This window comes from Oncorhynchus keta, unplaced genomic scaffold (genome assembly GCF_023373465.1).
Source record: "Oncorhynchus keta strain PuntledgeMale-10-30-2019 unplaced genomic scaffold, Oket_V2 Un_scaffold_5444_pilon_pilon, whole genome shotgun sequence".
In the NCBI taxonomy this organism is placed as follows: Eukaryota; Metazoa; Chordata; class Actinopteri; order Salmoniformes; family Salmonidae; genus Oncorhynchus; species Oncorhynchus keta.
The window spans coordinates 585,124-602,778 of NW_026290960.1; the positions used below are offsets into that span (position 1 = coordinate 585,124).

General features: G+C 39.6%; 1 protein-coding gene and 1 long non-coding RNA gene across 3 annotated transcripts; one reads left to right on the plus strand and one right to left on the minus strand.

The window, feature by feature from the left end:
• Nucleotides 1-1,810: 1,810 nt before the first annotated feature.
• Nucleotides 1,811-6,820, minus strand: mibp2 (muscle-specific beta 1 integrin binding protein 2). 2 transcript variants are annotated; one of them, XM_052516804.1, is made up of 8 exons: nucleotides 6,551-6,820; nucleotides 5,961-6,051; nucleotides 5,660-5,708; nucleotides 5,292-5,478; nucleotides 2,898-2,969; nucleotides 2,622-2,728; nucleotides 2,359-2,453; nucleotides 1,811-2,122 (listed from the first exon to the last, which is right to left on the minus strand). In XM_052516804.1, the coding sequence occupies exons 1-7, from the start codon at nucleotides 6,574-6,576 to the stop codon at nucleotides 2,368-2,370; spliced, it is 618 nt and encodes a 205-aa protein (XP_052372764.1). In that variant the 5' UTR covers nucleotides 6,577-6,820; the 3' UTR covers nucleotides 1,811-2,122; nucleotides 2,359-2,367. The 2 variants fall into 2 exon arrangements, with proteins under 2 accessions (XP_052372764.1, XP_052372765.1); XM_052516805.1 differs by lacking the exon at nucleotides 5,660-5,708.
• Nucleotides 6,821-9,709: 2,889 nt separating this feature from the next.
• LOC118375616 (uncharacterized) lies at nucleotides 9,710-16,756 on the plus strand. The gene is made up of 2 exons (XR_004823856.2): nucleotides 9,710-15,153; nucleotides 16,688-16,756. It is a non-coding gene; the product is annotated as an uncharacterized LOC118375616 (long non-coding RNA).
• Nucleotides 16,757-17,655: the final 899 nt, after the last annotated feature.

Consider the following 17,655-nt stretch of genomic DNA (forward strand, 5'->3'; position numbering starts at 1 on the left):
GCTGAACTCTGTTCATTTGAAAAGTGGGCAAGAGGCCAATGCTTGTCCTCATATTTGGCTGTGTCCTATTTTATCAGCACGTGTTACATAACACGCCTCTACAACCAGAGAGAAAAAAACTTCCCTGGAAAATTCCCCACCTCAACTCGCCTAGCGATCTGCCCTGCATGCTGACTCACATCCCCATGGCCCAAGACGTTCTGTCTGGTTCAGGGTTCTGATGTGGGTTGGTGATGAGGGCCTTTTCCTTCCACTGCAACATGACTTATACTTCTGACATCTTATTCCCATTACAGGGAAGACATGCTTTACATTGAGTGCATATGAAGGACATATTTAAGACATATGTGGACATAGTCCTATTTAGCAGAGAGCTAGGAAAGTCATGTGTATCTGGACGTGATCTGCAAAATGCCCCTTATATAAAGTATGTGTACAGTAAGCAACTTCTACTGCATCAGTTGAATAATTAAAGGTGGCACCTCTACTATCATAGGAGTCCTATGGGGAAATCTTTATGGCATTACTTACACTCGTTCTCATCCATTTCAAGTTCAACCTTTTCATTTATCAAATAGCAGACTAAAATATTTAATTTAACAGATTAAAAGGTCAGTTTATAGGCCTATTTGTCTTATTCACCGTTTACTTGAAATGTGTTTTGAAAGGGCTGTTTGGCTCTGGTCAAAAGTAGTGCACTATATAGGGAATAGTCTGCCATTTGGGATGCAAACATGGTCTCTACCTCTCCCAGTCGTAGGTCAGTTTGCTCTCTTTCCATAGCCTGGTGGAATACAAACGGAGCTGTCACGTTTCATTAGTGAAGCAGAGTAATTCAGTGTGGCCTAACTCTGCTGCACACAACATGTCAGTGGACTAATGGTCTGGGGCTAGATCCAAAAACACACTGTGTAGTCTTCTCTGAACAGTTGCACATGGAAATCTAGCCAAAATCAAATATTTTACTATGTCATTATCTGTTGAACAAAACAACATTCTTCCTTAGTTTTGGTTCACTGTCATCCAAGAGTTGCTGAAGTTCCTTCAGTAACAAAACAACCTTGCCATATATCCTGGGACAGCAGTGTTTTAGTCTAGAATGTACTAAATGTAATGAGCTACTTGTTGCCAATGAGACAGCAATGTCAACAAACTCAGCGTGACTAGCCAATAGCAACAGAGCATGAGCTGGTGGTGTAGCAGTCCTTACCTGGAGTTCAGTTTGTTACATGGAAGTTCTACAATCTACTATCTATGAAGTTAAAACTCTACATATAAGCATACTGTACAGTGTGACTAAATTCAGCGAAAAAAGCAGCAACACGTCATGAACTTTGAGGGTGGATTTTCCGGTGAAGCAGATCTTGCTGGTTGTCTAGGTCACAGGGTAGTCTCGTGATCACACCCTGCTATCACCCGCGCCAACTGTTGCTGCGGGGATAGATAGCGAGCGATGTCGCGAGGACCTGTGTTTAGTGGTGTCCCTCCTCAGGTTACAGCATGTAAGAAAAGACAGTGTTGGAAAGGGAAAACCACAACGAGCAGTTAGCTCTGCCCTGGCTGGCTGGGGATGTGTCTGACTCAGATGTAAACACACTGCCAATGGGAGGTGGAAGCGGAACTGGAAGTCCTACCACAGTAAACAGGTGTCTAGTTGGAGCGATGGAGTCATGGGATTAAACTCCATTATGTCCAGTAGAACTGGAGGAAACCTTCATATCCTGGTCCATTTCAACAGTATAGGGATGCACTTCATGCCAACAGGTTGAATAATACAGTAGAAACCAACAGTTATAGAAGACAGAGAGTGTTTTAGCAGGAGGATTGTTTATTGGTGTTATGCTTTGAGCTGCAACCCTCTGTTCTACTGTCATCTCTGTGACCGACTGCCTGGTGGCTCGTAACAAAGAAATAAATATGGAGGATATAAAACCATGCCTGCATATAACGCCAGGGAATAATTTACACTACAAAATAGTAATGACACGGTGGCAGCAGCAGCTGGTAGAAAGTGTGTTGCTGGCTGCAGGCCAGAAAGATGTAGAAATGTTTAAGGCAAGGCACACCTCTCCTCTCCTCTCCTCCTGCACAGATATAGCCTTCTCTCAGCCGATAGACTGACCTGGAAGAACACAGAACACAAATCTATTAGTTGTGACTTCTACAACACATACACCAAGTATACTTTTACATACAAGTATTAGTTGTTTTACACAAGAAAAGTCTCTCACACAAAACACACAATGATACGTTTATTTACATACAACTATTTGTTAGTATTGACAGGTAGTGATGTTTTTAAGGTTGAGCCTGACATGAGGGGGACAATAATGAGTGTGGGACAGGAAGGAAGCGTACCTTTGTTGCTTACAGACACTTCTGGATGTTGTTCAGGACGTCTTCATAGACAGCGTTGTACAGATGTTCCTTTGACTTAGTTCCATCTAGCTGCACTGTAAACACCACACAAATAATCAGTGACATGAAAACAGATATTACACAAGTAGGAGAACCGATATGCCGTACACACACACACACACACACACACACACACACATTACACATTTATCACAAACACGTGATTTAACGGGAGCACGGATATACTGTGCACATACACTTACCAACATCAACGCCTGATGTTTCCATGATGATCTTGTGTTTGGTGTACATGGGCCAGACGTGACCATCAAACAGACCCGGGGGATCTGGTACCTTGTAGTTTCTTGAGCTGCACACAGAACACACACGCAGGACACACACACAGGACACACACACACACACAGGACATACACACACACAGACACACCTGGGATGAGCTGAAAAGTTACTCCACAACAGTAAAGCAGCAGAAGCTGGATGTTCAGGTAGATATGTCCGTGTTTCAGTGTTTAACTTACCACCTCCTCTTTTTGCATACTTCGTATGGAATGGAAATAAAATAGCGTTGGTTCAGTACATCGATCAAAGGTCTGCAGGAACACAAACAGAATTGGAAATATTATATTTTTAGTTTTATACATTTTATAAGTTGACCGAATGAGATGAAAGTACGTCTCACTCCTGTGTGGAATGGACCGGCCCCTCACCCAGAGTTTTAGGGAGAGAACAGACACTCCAGACAGGCTTTTCACTCATAGGTGTGAAAGCATTTCATTTCAAAATATTGTATATTGATGAAGTGTACTGGTGTTACTACTATATTACTGTGGTGTCATACTTTACATAGAACTACAACTACTGGTGTTACTACTATATTACTGTGGTGTCATACTTTACATAGAACTACTGGTGTTACTACTATATTACTGTGGTGTCATACTTTACATAGAACTACTGGTGTTACTACTATATTACTGTGGTGTCATACTTTACATAGAACTACTGGTGTTACTACTATATTACTGTGGTGTCATACTTTACATAGAACTACTGGTGTTACTACTATATTACTGTGGTGTCATACTTTACATAGAACTACAACTACTGGTGTTACTACTATATTACTGTGGTGTCATACTTTACATAGAACTACAACTACTGGTGTTACTACTATATTACTGTGGTGTCATACTTTACATAGAACTACAACTACTGGTGTTACTACTATATTACTGTGGTGTCATACTTTACATAGAACTACAACTACTGGTGTTACTACTATATTACTGTGGTGTCATACTTTACATAGAACTACAACTACTGGTGTTACTACTATATTACTGTGGTGTCATACTTTACATAGAACTACAACTACTGGTGTTACTACTATATTACTGTGGTGTCATACTTTACATAGAACTACAACTACTGGTGTTACTACTATATTACTGTGGTGTCATACTTTACATAGAACTACAACTACTGGTGTTACTACTATATTACTGTGGTGTCATACTTTACATAGAACTACAACTACTGGTGTTACTACTATATTACTGTGGTGTCATACTTTACATAGAACTACAACTACTGGTGTTACTACTATATTACTGTGGTGTCATACTTTACATAGAACTACAACTACTGGTGTTACTACTATATTACTGTGGTGTACTATATTACTGTGGTGTCATACTTTACATAGAACTACAACTACTGGTGTTACTACTACTATATTACTGTGGTGTCATACTTTACATAGAACTACAACTACTGGTGTTACTACTACTATATTACTGTGGTGTCATACTTTACATAGAACTACAACTACTGGTGTTACTACTATATTACTGTGGTATCATACTTTACATAGAACTACAACTACTGGTGTTACTACTACTATATTACTGTGGTGTCATACTTTACATAGAACTACAACTACTGGTGTTACTACTATATTACTGTGGTGTCATACTTTACATAGAACTACAACTACTGGTGTTACTACTATATTACTGTGGTGTCATACTTTACATAGAACTACAACTACTGGTGTTACTACTATATTACTGTGGTGTCATACTTTACATAGAACTACAACTACTGGTGTTACTACTATATTACTGTGGTGTCATACTTTACATAGAACTACAACTACTGGTGTTACTACTATATTACTGTGGTGTCATACTTTACATAGAACTACAACTACTGGTGTTACTACTATATTACTGTGGTGTCATACTTTACATAGAACTACAACTACTGGTGTTACTACTATATTACTGTGGTGTCATACTTTACATAGAACTACAACTACTGGTGTTACTACTATATTACTGTGGTATCATACTTTACATAGAACTACAACTACTGGTGTTACTACTACTATATTACTGTGGTGTCATACTTTACATAGAACTACAACTACTGGTGTTACTACTATATTACTGTGGTGTCATACTTTACATAGAACTACAACTACTGGTGTTACTACTATATTACTGTGGTGTCATACTTTACATAGAACTACAACTACTGGTGTTACTACTATATTACTGTGGTATCATACTTTACATAGAACTACAAAGCTGCTAAATGAACCAGATCTACAACTACTGGTGTTCTACTGAGACACAGAAACACATTCTGTCCTCCTCACCCAGAGTTGAGGAGCAGGAGGAGAGGAAGAAGGAGAGACACAGAAACACATTCTGTTCTCCTCACCCAGAGTTGAGGAGCAGGAGGAGAGGAAGAAGGAGAGACACAGAAACACATTCTGTTCTCCTCACCCAGAGTTGAGGAGCAGGAGGAGAGGAAGAAGGAGAGACACAGAAACACATTCTGTTCTCCTCACCCAGAGTTGAGGAGCAGGAGGAGAGGAAGAAGGGGAGAGAGACAAGAGTCCTCACCCGTAGGTGTAAAGCAGGAATCCTTCCACGATGAGGATGTGAGTTCCCTCATCCCTGTGGTCAGACTCCGGGAGAATCTCGGTATCCAAGGTGTTGTTGACGCCGTGCGACCTTTCAAACTTCACCGGGTCATCAAGCCAGGCGTAGATGGTACTCATCATGGCGTCCATGTCGAGGGCAGTGATGACTGGAGGGATGAAGGAAAGATAAAGGCATATAAAGGGAGAGAGACAGTGAGAAATTGAGAGATATACAGCTAAAATCCACCTTCTAGGTTAAGGAGCATGATGATTGTATTAAGTAGTAGTGTGTTACACACCCACACATAGACTCACCCCCCCAACCCTTCCAGAAAGAACCCGTCTTACCATCATACTGCTTAAAGCCATCTTCACCAACTTCAATCTGATCTTGTGGCTGAAACATACATGAATGAGATGTACCCAGGTACATTCTAACATTCTGCCATATGAACACCTCAGGGTCTGCCAACCCTCCCTCACGCCTCTCTCCCAACACACACTGAAGGAAATACCTGCTCTATCCATATCGATTCAAAGCTCTGACGAATCTAGCCCATGTGCAATGTGCGTTTACTCTATCACTAGCATAACGACCAACATAATAACAACAGTAATAGCTATAGTAATACACTCATAAGAGACTCACCTTGAAAAAGTCATCCTGATGAACCACACAACAGTTGGGAAGGTTCTTGATCAGTTTGTTGGTGAGGGTGGTCTTTCCCCCGTTGGTTACGCTGTAAAGACATACACAATCACATCTGGTAAAAACACCACGAGGGAGGACGCTGTATTGTACAACGTCGCTGGCATTACATATGAATGGCAACTAGTGGGCAGAGGGACAGATAACGATTTACACACGTTTGTATTCTTTTAGCGCCGCATGATACATTTTAATGTTAAATCGCCCGACGCTGGCAACATTATTGTCGTGAATTTCGTTACAATGTACACCAACGTTTAATGACGGTTGCACACGTATTACATTGTCACAACCGGAAAATAACCTCTTCGCCACAGACAGAATGGGTTATAAATATATTGGTATTCGCTCCCGGGGCGATGAGGCTATGTCAGAATCATATTTGGGGTATTTATTAGACAATGGAATTATAGTGCTGAAAAGGGAAGAGCTGTAAAGTCGCCACGATGACAGAAAGATAACCGACAAGCCGCCCAGTCCCACGTGCTGCGGCCTAGTAGGCTATATTACCGGTATTTCAAGACACTCACCCTCCGATGCCGATAATGCACTTCATCTTGTCAGACAGTGAAAGTTCAGGAAACTTGCAAAAAACGTCAAAAAAACCAGGACCGGTCAGCCCTCTAGGAACTCAGTGATCAGACGGAAGAAAGCTTCAAAAGAGGAGGTTCAGTAAACGTTAACTACTTGATTCTTCCATATTTCAGAATATGGTGAAAGGTTGGACGATGTCACTTCGCTGTGTGCTTCCACCAAGAGAGAAATGAACTGCTAGGCTCACTACTACGCTTACTGCCAGTTCAACGGTGATTGGCTATTTAAACACTTCAGTCCCAGCAGAAACATAAAACCCACAGCCAATCAGGAAGCGTTGAAATCTTCACCCCCGCTTTCCCCGCCCTCCTGTTTTTCTAGAGCCAATTAAAATAAAACTTTATTGCAAAAAAATGAGATTTTGTTGTTGTCTGAAAAAGGAAAAAAATAAAACACTTGTTCCTTCTTTGTCCATTGCTCATGTTTTTCTTCTTCTTCTTATTGGTGTCTTTTAACAGTGTTTTCTTTGCAGCAATTCGACCATGAAGACCTGATTCACAGTCTCCTCTGAACAGTTGATGTTTAGATGTGTCTGTTACTTGAACTCTGTGAAACATTTATATGGGCTGCAATTTCTGAGGCTGGTAACTCTAATGAACGTATCCTCTGATGCCGAGGTAATGGGTCTTCCTTTCCTGTGGCGGTCCTCACAAGAGCCAGTTTCATCATAGCACTTGATGTTTTTTTGCGACTGCAAGTTCTTGAAATGTTACCTATTGACTGACCTTCATGTCTTAAAGCAAATATGGACTGTCGTTTCTCTTTGCTTAGTTGAGTTGTTTTTAGCATAATATGGACTGTCTTTTAAGGGCAATGGGGCAATCTTCTGTATACCACAACACATCTGATTGGCTCAAATGCATTGAGGAAAGAAATTCCAATTTAAGTTAACAAGGCACACCTGTTAATTGAAATACATTCCAGGTGACTACCTCATGAAGCTGGTTGAGAGAATGCCAAGAGTGTGCAAAGGATGTCCTCAAGGCAAAGGGTGGCTACTTTGAAGAATCTCAAATATAAAATATATTTTGATATATTTTACATTTTTTTTGGTTACTACATGATTCCATGTGTTATTTCATAGTTTGTATGTCTTCACTATTATTCTACAATGTAGAAAATAGTAAGAATACAGAAAAACCCTTGAATGAGTAAGTGATTACCTATGCAAACTTTTGACTGGTCCTGTACTTACGGTCTTAGAACACCCAAGATAATAAGATAAAGGTAATTCTTTTTTAATTGCATCATGTTTTTGCTCTCTTCACTTTCTCCTGCTGACCTCGTCGCTTTGTTTACTAGTATCCACCCTTTCCGCAATGTGACACAGTTTGAGGTTTGAAACCAAAATATCTCCTACAGATGCTTTTCTGCCCCCTCAGAACCTCAGCTATGAGTAGTTGGCTGCCAACAGTATGTTTGCTTCCCAAATCGCACCCTATTCCCTACATAGCAAACTACTTTTGATCAGGGCCCAAAGAGCTCTGGTTAAAAGAAGTGCACTATATAAGAGAGGGTACCATTTGGGATGCAAAATGAATAAAATCCGGTTCTGACTTGTACTGTGAGGCGGCTGTGGCCATTCATGGCTAAAGGGACTTAATTGTCTTATATATCAATTCAGAGACATGCTTTTTTCCCCCTTGTTAAAGTTGACATTGACCATCAAAAACAAGCTATTAACAACTAAAATACCAAGATAGGATGTGTAAACATTTATAGCCACTTTTATCCATTTCTATTCTGTGACAAAACAGAATATACCAATTAACAATTCTGGTTAGAGTGCCTTGGTCTTTAGGGTTAGCTCCTTAAGCATTTAGCCTTTCCTTTCCCAACACTTTCATGTTTTATTTGTGAAACTGAATGCATTCCTCTCAAAAAATAGGATTCCGACACCCACCATCTCAGATTGTTTCCCAAAATAGTTTGTTGTTAGAAACAGGTAAGATTAGCATTCCTGCAACATTATTTTGTTGAAATATAATTTCATCTTTGAGAAATTAAGATACTTGATTGCACCCAAATTGGACATTTTAATGTATAAGATGTATATCATATTAAATAATTATATTACTTAACATCCGATTTGGACCAAACCTTTTTCCAATTATGAGTAAGACATGGCGAATCAAAAGAAGTGATCAAAAGCCATCCACGGACCCCCCACTCTAATCCCACCCCCAAAATGAGTATATAGTACTGTAGTATCAGTTCTCTATGTTTGACTAGTAGTATGGAGCTGCAGCTCGGAATATTATTTATTCATCCAATGTAATGTATTCTCAGTGAAACTGTTAAAGGGATAGGTCACCCAAATTACAAAGTTATATACATGTTGGTTTTCTTAATCTGTAAGCAATTTATGGACCAGATATAACAGCAACCAAGGCTTTGGTTTTGTTTACCTGGCCACTGTTGGATTTGTGAAACAAATGTTAAAAAGTTAGCATTTGAAACAGTTGCCAAGTAAACAAAATCAAAGCATGGGTTGCTGTTATACCTGGTCATTTGACTGCTTACAGGGTAAGAAAATCCATATGTAATTTGTGTGAACTATTCCTTTAACATTGTTAGGTTAGATTACTCGTTGGTTATTACAGCATTGTCGGAACTAGAAGCACAAGCATTTTGCTCCACTCGCATTAACATCTGCTAACCATGTGTATGTGACAAATACAATTTGATTTGATTTGAACAATGTGGGGGAGAACAGCACCATGTAGTGGTCAGAACCTGATAATATCAGGATGTCGGATGGGACATAAAACCAACAAATTCAATGATTAAAACTCACTGAGAATACATAACATAGTATGAATAAACAACACTGAGCTTCAGCTCCGTACTACTAGTCAAACATAGAGAATTGATACTATGTACACACATTCGGGGTGTCATTAGCGTGGGACGTGGGGGGGGGTCTGTGTATGGCTTTTGACAACTTCTTCGGATTCCTCATGTCTTACTCATTGTTAGAAAAAGGTTTGGTCCAAATCGGATGTTAGGTACTATATTTATTGAATATTATGTGAATCCTATAAATTAAAATGGTCAATTTTCTTAATTTCTCAGAGATCAAATTATATTTCAACAAAATAATGTTGCAGGAATGCTTATCTTCTTCTAACTACAACAACGATTTAAGAAAAATCTAACATGGTGGGTGCTGAATGGCTTGCTGAAATGACATGGAACGACCAATGAGAGTGAGAGTTTCCAGGAGCATATGCAGTAAGTGTGGAGTATGTCAGCTACAGTTACGGTTGATTTTACTGTTAAATAATATGCACACACAGAATGTTACTCAGGTCTGGAGAGATAGAGGAGACTGTAGTGTGTGTGTGTGAGTGTGTGTGTGTTCAACATGGGAATGTCTAGCAGCTCTATCCTGTGTCCCAAATGGCAGCCTATTGCCTACACAGTGCCATTTTTTTTTTACTAGGGCCCATTTGGGGAATAGGGTGTAGGGAATAGGGTGCCATTTCAGATGCATCCCTAGACAGCCCAGCTCCCGTTTCAATACACAATGCACAACGCCTGACTGAATGGAAGGAAAGAGTTCTCTGAAACTGAATGCCTCTTTGCTTTGTGTTCAACATTTCCACAAAATATGGGATTGTTTCCACAGTGTTACAAAGACTCTCTCTCTAAGATAATGATTTACTGGTATCCATACTACATTCCCAATTCTTTGTTCACAGATAAACAAGTGCATCAGATGCCAACAAGAATGAACGTAGCATGTGATATAGTTAGTTCACTGACCCACTGTGTGTTTTTCTACAAAAACTGGGCCAGCCAACAGCCCTGTGGTCAAGCAGCAGCAATACCACCAGCAGCAGCACATGGTCAATGTTTACGCCAGGGATCCAAATGGTTCCACATTCCCTCTATATGGTGCACTACTTTTGACCAGGGACCATAATGCTCTGGTCAAAAGTAGTGCACTATAGGGAATAGGGTGCCATTTGGTACGTACTGAAGACATCTGGCAGCGGGACAGATGCCATGGCCATGCTGCTATATAGAGACATGTGGAGCTGATTCAGCTGACTGCCATCCATTTTCATTGTTACCAGTGTGATAGTTGTAACATTAATTGTTTATATAGTTGTGGAGCCGACGAGTGAGGGAGTGATGATAGTACAGCTTGTCCCTCTCTATTCCCCCCCAATGCCTCCCTCCCTCCTAGACCGACCTATCAGGTCTTTGTGTTCCTCTTCTGAGCCGAGCCCCCAGAACACACACACACAGCTCTCTTAAAACACATTGAAACAAAACGCATCTCTTGCAGTCCCAGAAGTCTACAATGAAATTAAGCCTTGCTCTGCTGAATAATCAGATTTCTGTCATTCTACATTCTTAAAAGGGCAATTCCACCACTTTTCAACCTATCTCCAATACCAGTGTCTACATATGTTAAAATGGCACATTTCTACATTTTGTAGAAAAAAATAAAGTAAACAAGTTCTACTCGATGACATCATCAAAATTGAAAACAATTGAAAAACATTGATTTTCAAACACTATAAGATTCACAGTGATATGGGGAGCAAGAAAACACCCTTCCACTGAGCACACTGGGTCATTCCAATGTGGATAATTGGGTAATATTTGGTTGAGACATTGATCAATGAGATTGCAATTTATATTCACCTACTCAAAAAGAAAGCCATAAGTTGAGTTTCCAATGTGTTATGACTATGCTTGGAACCATCTAAAAGCACAACCAAACAACGTCAGATTTTTGGTCTAGTTATCACCAAAATGTCTATCACTGCACTTTTAACCATTTAAAAGCACAGCAAAGTTCAAATGAGAATACAATGTCAAATAGTTTGTTTATTTATACAACAGATTGTGTTGTCCCTGTGCTTCATCTAATAGCAGAACCAAATGACCTGGATTACAGTTGAGATTACATTCAACGCTGTTTGAGATTCTGTACAGATTATTACAGCAATTGTGAAGATCTCCACAGACCTGTGAATACCTATGCATGCTATCTTCAACATGCATGCTTTATTTGATTGAATAAGAAGAAGTGTATATTTACAGTAACCTCAAAATGTGGCCATGGATGTGCTACTCACTTTAAGGTTAAACGTTAGGTTAGATTGTAAAATAGCCTTTTATGCTATTTACTGCAGTGGTTCCAAACTGTAGGGCACAGTTCTTTTTTTAATGAACTCAGTCCAGCTTTCAACTTACTCTAGAATGTTGTAATAGTAGAATGCACAAGGTGCAATTTTGAAATTGTAGTGCATCATCAGTTATCCTCCCTCTTGTCATGTCAGTCATTGGGCTCCCAAGTGGCTCAGCGGTCTAAGGCACTGCATCTCAGTGGTAGAGGTGTCACTACAGACACTGGTTAGATTCCAGGCTGTATCACAACCGGCCATGATTGGGAGTCCCATATGGCGGCCCACAATTGGCCCAGTGTCGTCCGGGTTTGGCTGGGGTAGGCCTTCATTGTAAATAAGAATTTGTTCTTAACTGACTTGCCTAGTTAAATAAAGGTTAAATAAATACCTGAGAGAGCTATTTATAACTTCTCAGAAATGTCCAGCTCAACGAGCCCATGTCAGCTAGGTTTCTCAGCCAACAGATTTTGTTGTAATGTTTGAGTCACTCATATCACATGAATAAACATTAGACATAGCAAAATGTATAGCAAGAAAATAAGCTTTAAAACGGCAACATTTTCTCTCCAAGGAGTGTGAACAGTTTGAGTCATGAACAGTGCTTGTTCCCATAGACATAGATGTCTACATGGATTCATGTCTCCATCTCATCCAAAAATGTAAGTGAAAGAATAAGACTAAATCAAACTTTAAATTCACTTTAATGTGATGTAGTCCCATTCTTTAACTTTGGTTTTTGGTTGAGATGGAGACATGAATGTCACGTCTAATCAAGGTGGGTGGAATCAGGCGCAGAGAGCAAATAGCGATAATAAGTTTATTCTCCGGTGAACAAAATAAACACGGTCAACCCAAATACAAACAGGGTGAAATGATCCAAAACAGGATAACAGACTAACCGGAGAATAATAAACACAAAAACGCTGACAGACGAAACGAACGACAAAATAAACAATCCCGCACAAAACAAGGGCGGGACAACCTACATTATATACAGACACTAATGAACTAATCAACACACAGGTGAAAACAATCAGACAAAACCAACAGATACACGAAAAGGGATCGGTAGTGGCTAGTAGGACGGTGACGACGACCGCCGAGCACCGCCTGAACGGGCAGGAGAGCCAACCTCGGCGGAAGTCGTGACAATGAATCCATCATATCAATTATTAATTTGAAAACAAACTGGAATTGAAGATGGATAGTCACATCTGTGCCACTGACTTAGTCTAAGCAGGGGATACATCTTCTTCAAATGTTGATTTTGGTTGCGTTGACAACCAAACACAATTCAATATCACTAAATATAATTTGTTTTGAAATAATAAACCCTAGGTCTATTGCATTGTCTAATTTTAGTTGAATTGAAACAATAGCTGTTGATGACTTTGCTAATGCTACATAGTCCTAAATAGTATCATTAATGACATATAATTGATACATTATGGTCACATTTAATTTCCTCTGTTAAACCTACCCTTTAGAATGGGTTCGATAGCAACAGTGAATCTATTTCGTTTTTAGTTGGAGAGCTTTCAACAATCCTTCTCACGATAGCACATTGGTAATAGTCAGTGACAAATATCAGAAGTAATCAGTGCTGGGCATGGTTAAAACCCTGGATGGGAGATCAAATGGTAGCTGTAGATAGATACATTCTCCAGTAAGGAGGTGCTGCCCAGCCTATAGTTTTTTTTATCTGTTTATCTGCAATACACCTTGTTCTGCTTGGCAACAAACTTTTTTTTAATTATGTGAGTAGATCTGCCCTCTGCTGGGCAATATTGAGACACCACTAGTGACATGAACTTGATGAGGCTTGCCTTGCTGTCACCCGCTTTAAAAGGTACAATATGCAGAAATCACTTCACCATTTCCTGGTCGCGAAAATTCTAATAATTTTCCTAATTTCAGTTTGTGAATCATTGTACCATCTAAACAGTTGTGAAATATATTTTCAATAACCAAAAATGTTCTATGTTCAGCTGTTTGAAGCTGGTGTACAAAACCAAAAGTAAAAGATGCCAAAATGAAACATAAGAACGGGAAGCGTAGAAATGGCATACATAGAACATATCTACTGCTTGTTAGAATTGCTTTCAATTATGACAAATTTATAACTCACATTTCTATGTGAATTTCGTTGGCAGCACAAAAACTTACATATGCATCTTTAATAGACCTCACCTTGTCTTGTCTTCTTTTTCCCCAACTCAATTAAGCCAAATCCACGCCTATTATCAGAGAGGCGTTCTACAACGCTTTGAGCGCTCTCCAAGTCCCGAAGTGAATATCACGAAGCACGAAATTTCAGTCACTAATTAATAACATTTGCCCTTGTATTTCAAGATTGAAAAATATAATAAAATAATGTAGTGGACAGAGCTAGCCATTAAAATCAGATTCAATTGATGTAGCATAGCGTATTCGACTGAATTGATTAGCTAAAATATTTGAGAAATTATGAATAATAAGCATATGCTTTTACCTGATAATAGACTACAAATTATAATGTAACAACTTCAAATATCGAGCTAGTAACGTTAAGTAGCCTAGGTAAACTTAGCTGACCTTCAATTGAGGGAATTCAGCAGAGTTCTGAGACACGTTTTACAAGTCATTGAAACTCTGAAAATGAATACATGGGCAAATGTTACCAAACATTATAATAATAGGACTGCATTATGGTAGGCAGCTAATTGTTAAATGACATTTTCCATCCTTACCTTGGAAGGCCACTGTCTCTGCACTGATCGCCTGTGAGTGAGACAACGCTAGCTAGCCAATGGGAGCGTAGCAGAACCCTCTCGTAATAACGGGGCGTAAGTTTTGGCTAAATTGCGTTGGGAAAAAGAAAGACGCGAGCTCACCTGCTCGAAGACCTAAAACCCGGAAATTAGTTACCGTTCATATGGCGAAAATGAATGAGGAAAGAATAGGCTTTTGGGATAAACGCGAAAATAAGGTCTGAGGTTAATACAGGCTTAGGATATCTTATACGTTCTGTTCTACGAGATAATATTAGTCAGTTAACATTACCATTATTAATTATGAATCATTTATGTGCTTTTTCAAATGACACAAATGCTTCCAAATTCACAAAAAATAACGTTAGCTGATGATTATCTCGTACAAAAAGACGCCATTAGGATAGAAAACAAAAACTGTATCAATAAATTAGCTCAACATTGGAAAAATTGCCCATTTGTATTAGTAAAAAAAAACAACAGAAAGAAGCACGAGAGTTTCGCAAGAATTGTCTGCTTTTTTTGAATAAGTCTGCTTTTATGTAATATTGTTTCATTGAACACTATATCCCAGAAAGCTTTGCGCCAAGGTAAAGCAGGAAGATATTTTTTCGTCTGCAACTTCGGGAATTTAGCCAGAAGGTATGTCTCTTTTACCTTATTTTTTTACCCCCACAAATCTATCTAATTTATTTAAAGCACATTTGAAGTTAGTTCCAACCTTCAAAGTTCACAACTACGTGTAGATGTATTTCCAAAATCGGTCCTCGTTCAAGTTTCAGAGTACAGTTTACTGATTTAGCAACCGGTAGTTAGCGGTTAGCTAGCTAACTTACTTAGCTGTCAGTTTGAAAACCACAACCTCGCTCTTTCCTCCTTGTGTCTTCAGGCCTCTCTGCGCTAGAGAAACTCTGAAATAAGTTTAATCTTCTTGGCCTATTTCAATTTGGCAATGAAATAGCTATTGCGAGTAAGTATCTTCTACTGTAAGACTTTATCGAACTAGTGGCAGTACTACAAATATGGTCCCTCCCTAGTTAGTGAATTGTTTGTAATCAATACAACCCACAGTTCAGTGTCATTTGGTTAATATCAGAGATCAATGGTTCTAAACCTGTTTGGGCTTCAATGTCATTAACAACACCTTAGATCATTGACGACCATACAATTATTTTTAGCTACTCAACAACACTTCTCCTGGTCTTTAATTAAACATGTAAATAGTTAGTGGATTTGTAGACTTCTCTAGTTTAGAGATTGTAAAACACTACAGTAGAGAAGATGGTATCGAGTAATGACATTGTCTCAGTCTCAACTGTTCCAGGGTGAAATGAATAGCCTAGTTCCCTGAGTAAACAAAAGTATTTTATTCTAACTCTATCACCACCATCTGTGGAGGGTGAGGCAGAGGCGTCTGAGCTCACACTGCTCTGGGTATTTTTATAAAGTGGTCATGTGAAACTACAGACAACAAATGAGAGATGTCTACGGTCTTGTCTTCCTGGGCCACAAGATGAAGGGCTGGTCTGTGTCTATCGAGTCATGGTTTATCCTCCACTATGGGTAGCACTATTATAGAGTGGTATTTATTAGACTATGTTTTACAACTGAGAAGACTGCATGTTATTAAATATAGAAGTTTTGAATGTTGAAAACTGACCATCTGGACCAGTTAAACTTGCAATGAAATCTATCTATGCCAGATTTTTTTCCCCCAGTGTTGGTGGTAAGGGTAGCATGGGGCGGGGGGGGCGCACTGCTGCTAAATTAATATAATTGAAATAGTGTATGCTATTGTACTGTCCATCGCTGTACTTTCACTGGGTCCCCCCTAAGTATCCTAGTGTGATATTGAAGGGGAGTTTTGCTAGATAACTTTTCAGGGGAAATATACAGTTTTTCTAGTAGGCAGGTACAGTAATGTGTTACTGGTGCATGTTGCTCGAGTTCCTTCCTCTTATGACTTGGTTAGTTTCTCTCTTTTCCAGATCCACCTCTGTCCTTTTTATCTTTACCACAACTACCAATGCAACACTGTCTAGTTAGAATACCATGCTACTACTAGGACTACATAGCCAGGTCACAGAATCTTCTGTCCATCACCAAATTTCACTTGATATTTAACATAACTAATGCAAAAATGTGTCAACTGTTCTCTGATTCTTTGTGTCCACAGGAGTGTGTTGCTCAGGCCCTGGGGAGAGTGGTGTGTGTCAGTGTGTGTTACAGAAACACCAGCAGTAAGTGTATGTCTGTCTGTAATCTGCTTCCGCCGGCTGTTTGTGGCATCGGCTGTGAAGTGAACAGGAAGACAGAGGGTTGAAGAGAGAGAAAAAGAAAGAAAGAGAAGAGAGAGGAAGCTGCCGACAGCATGACTGAGTTCTGGGTGTGTTTCAGCTGCTGCATTGGAGAGCAGCCTCAGCCTGTGAGTACACACACACACACAAGAAATCACTGTTTTGTTTACTCCTGATCTTTCAGTCTATGAAGTGTGGACACTAACGGTCAAGGTCCTAGATACTGAAATAGAACCAGGCCTTCTCATCTTCTGTACTTCTTATCAGCCTGTATGTGAGTGTCTGTTCATAAAGCAGTTGACTGTTGTTGCCTTTAGTAATACTACAATTTCATTAATGCTTTACAGAAGAGGCGGCGGAGGATAGACCGTTCAATGATTGGAGAACCAACCAACTTTGTTCACACAACACACGTAGGCTCAGGAGACATGGGCATTGGGCTCTCATCAGTACGTACTGACCACCTACCCTCACACAGAAAACAGAGCCTTATGTCATATCAACTAGGTAAAGATTCCAAGCAGTTACAAACCGTTATCCAAGTCTTTTGTTCATTATGACTGTGTGTGTGTATAGGTGAACTCAGTTCAGGCCCAGATGAAATCTAAAGGAGGTTATCAAGGAGGGTCTGAGAGCAATCAGGAATAATGAGGTGAGACACTTGCTGTTATGTGTTACTATTGTGTTAATACTATGATATCAATGTGTCATCAGTACTGTATTACTACTGTGATATTGACATGTTATCAGTATTGTTACTACTGTAATATCAACGTGTTATCAGTACTGTGTTACTACTGTGATATCAGTACTTTGTTACCGGCCAACAGCTCTGCACCCCCCCGCA

Coding starts and splice junctions, on each gene's coding strand:
- mibp2 (XM_052516804.1), bottom strand. CDS start 6,576: ATGAAGTGCATTATCGGCATCGGAGG. Junction 5,709..5,960: donor ATCAGGATGACTTTTTCAAG/GTGAGTCTCTTA, acceptor TGTATGTTTCAG/CCACAAGATCAGATTGAAGT. Junction 2,729..2,897: donor GTATGCAAAAAGAGGAGGTG/GTAAGTTAAACA, acceptor TTCTGTGTGCAG/CTCAAGAAACTACAAGGTAC.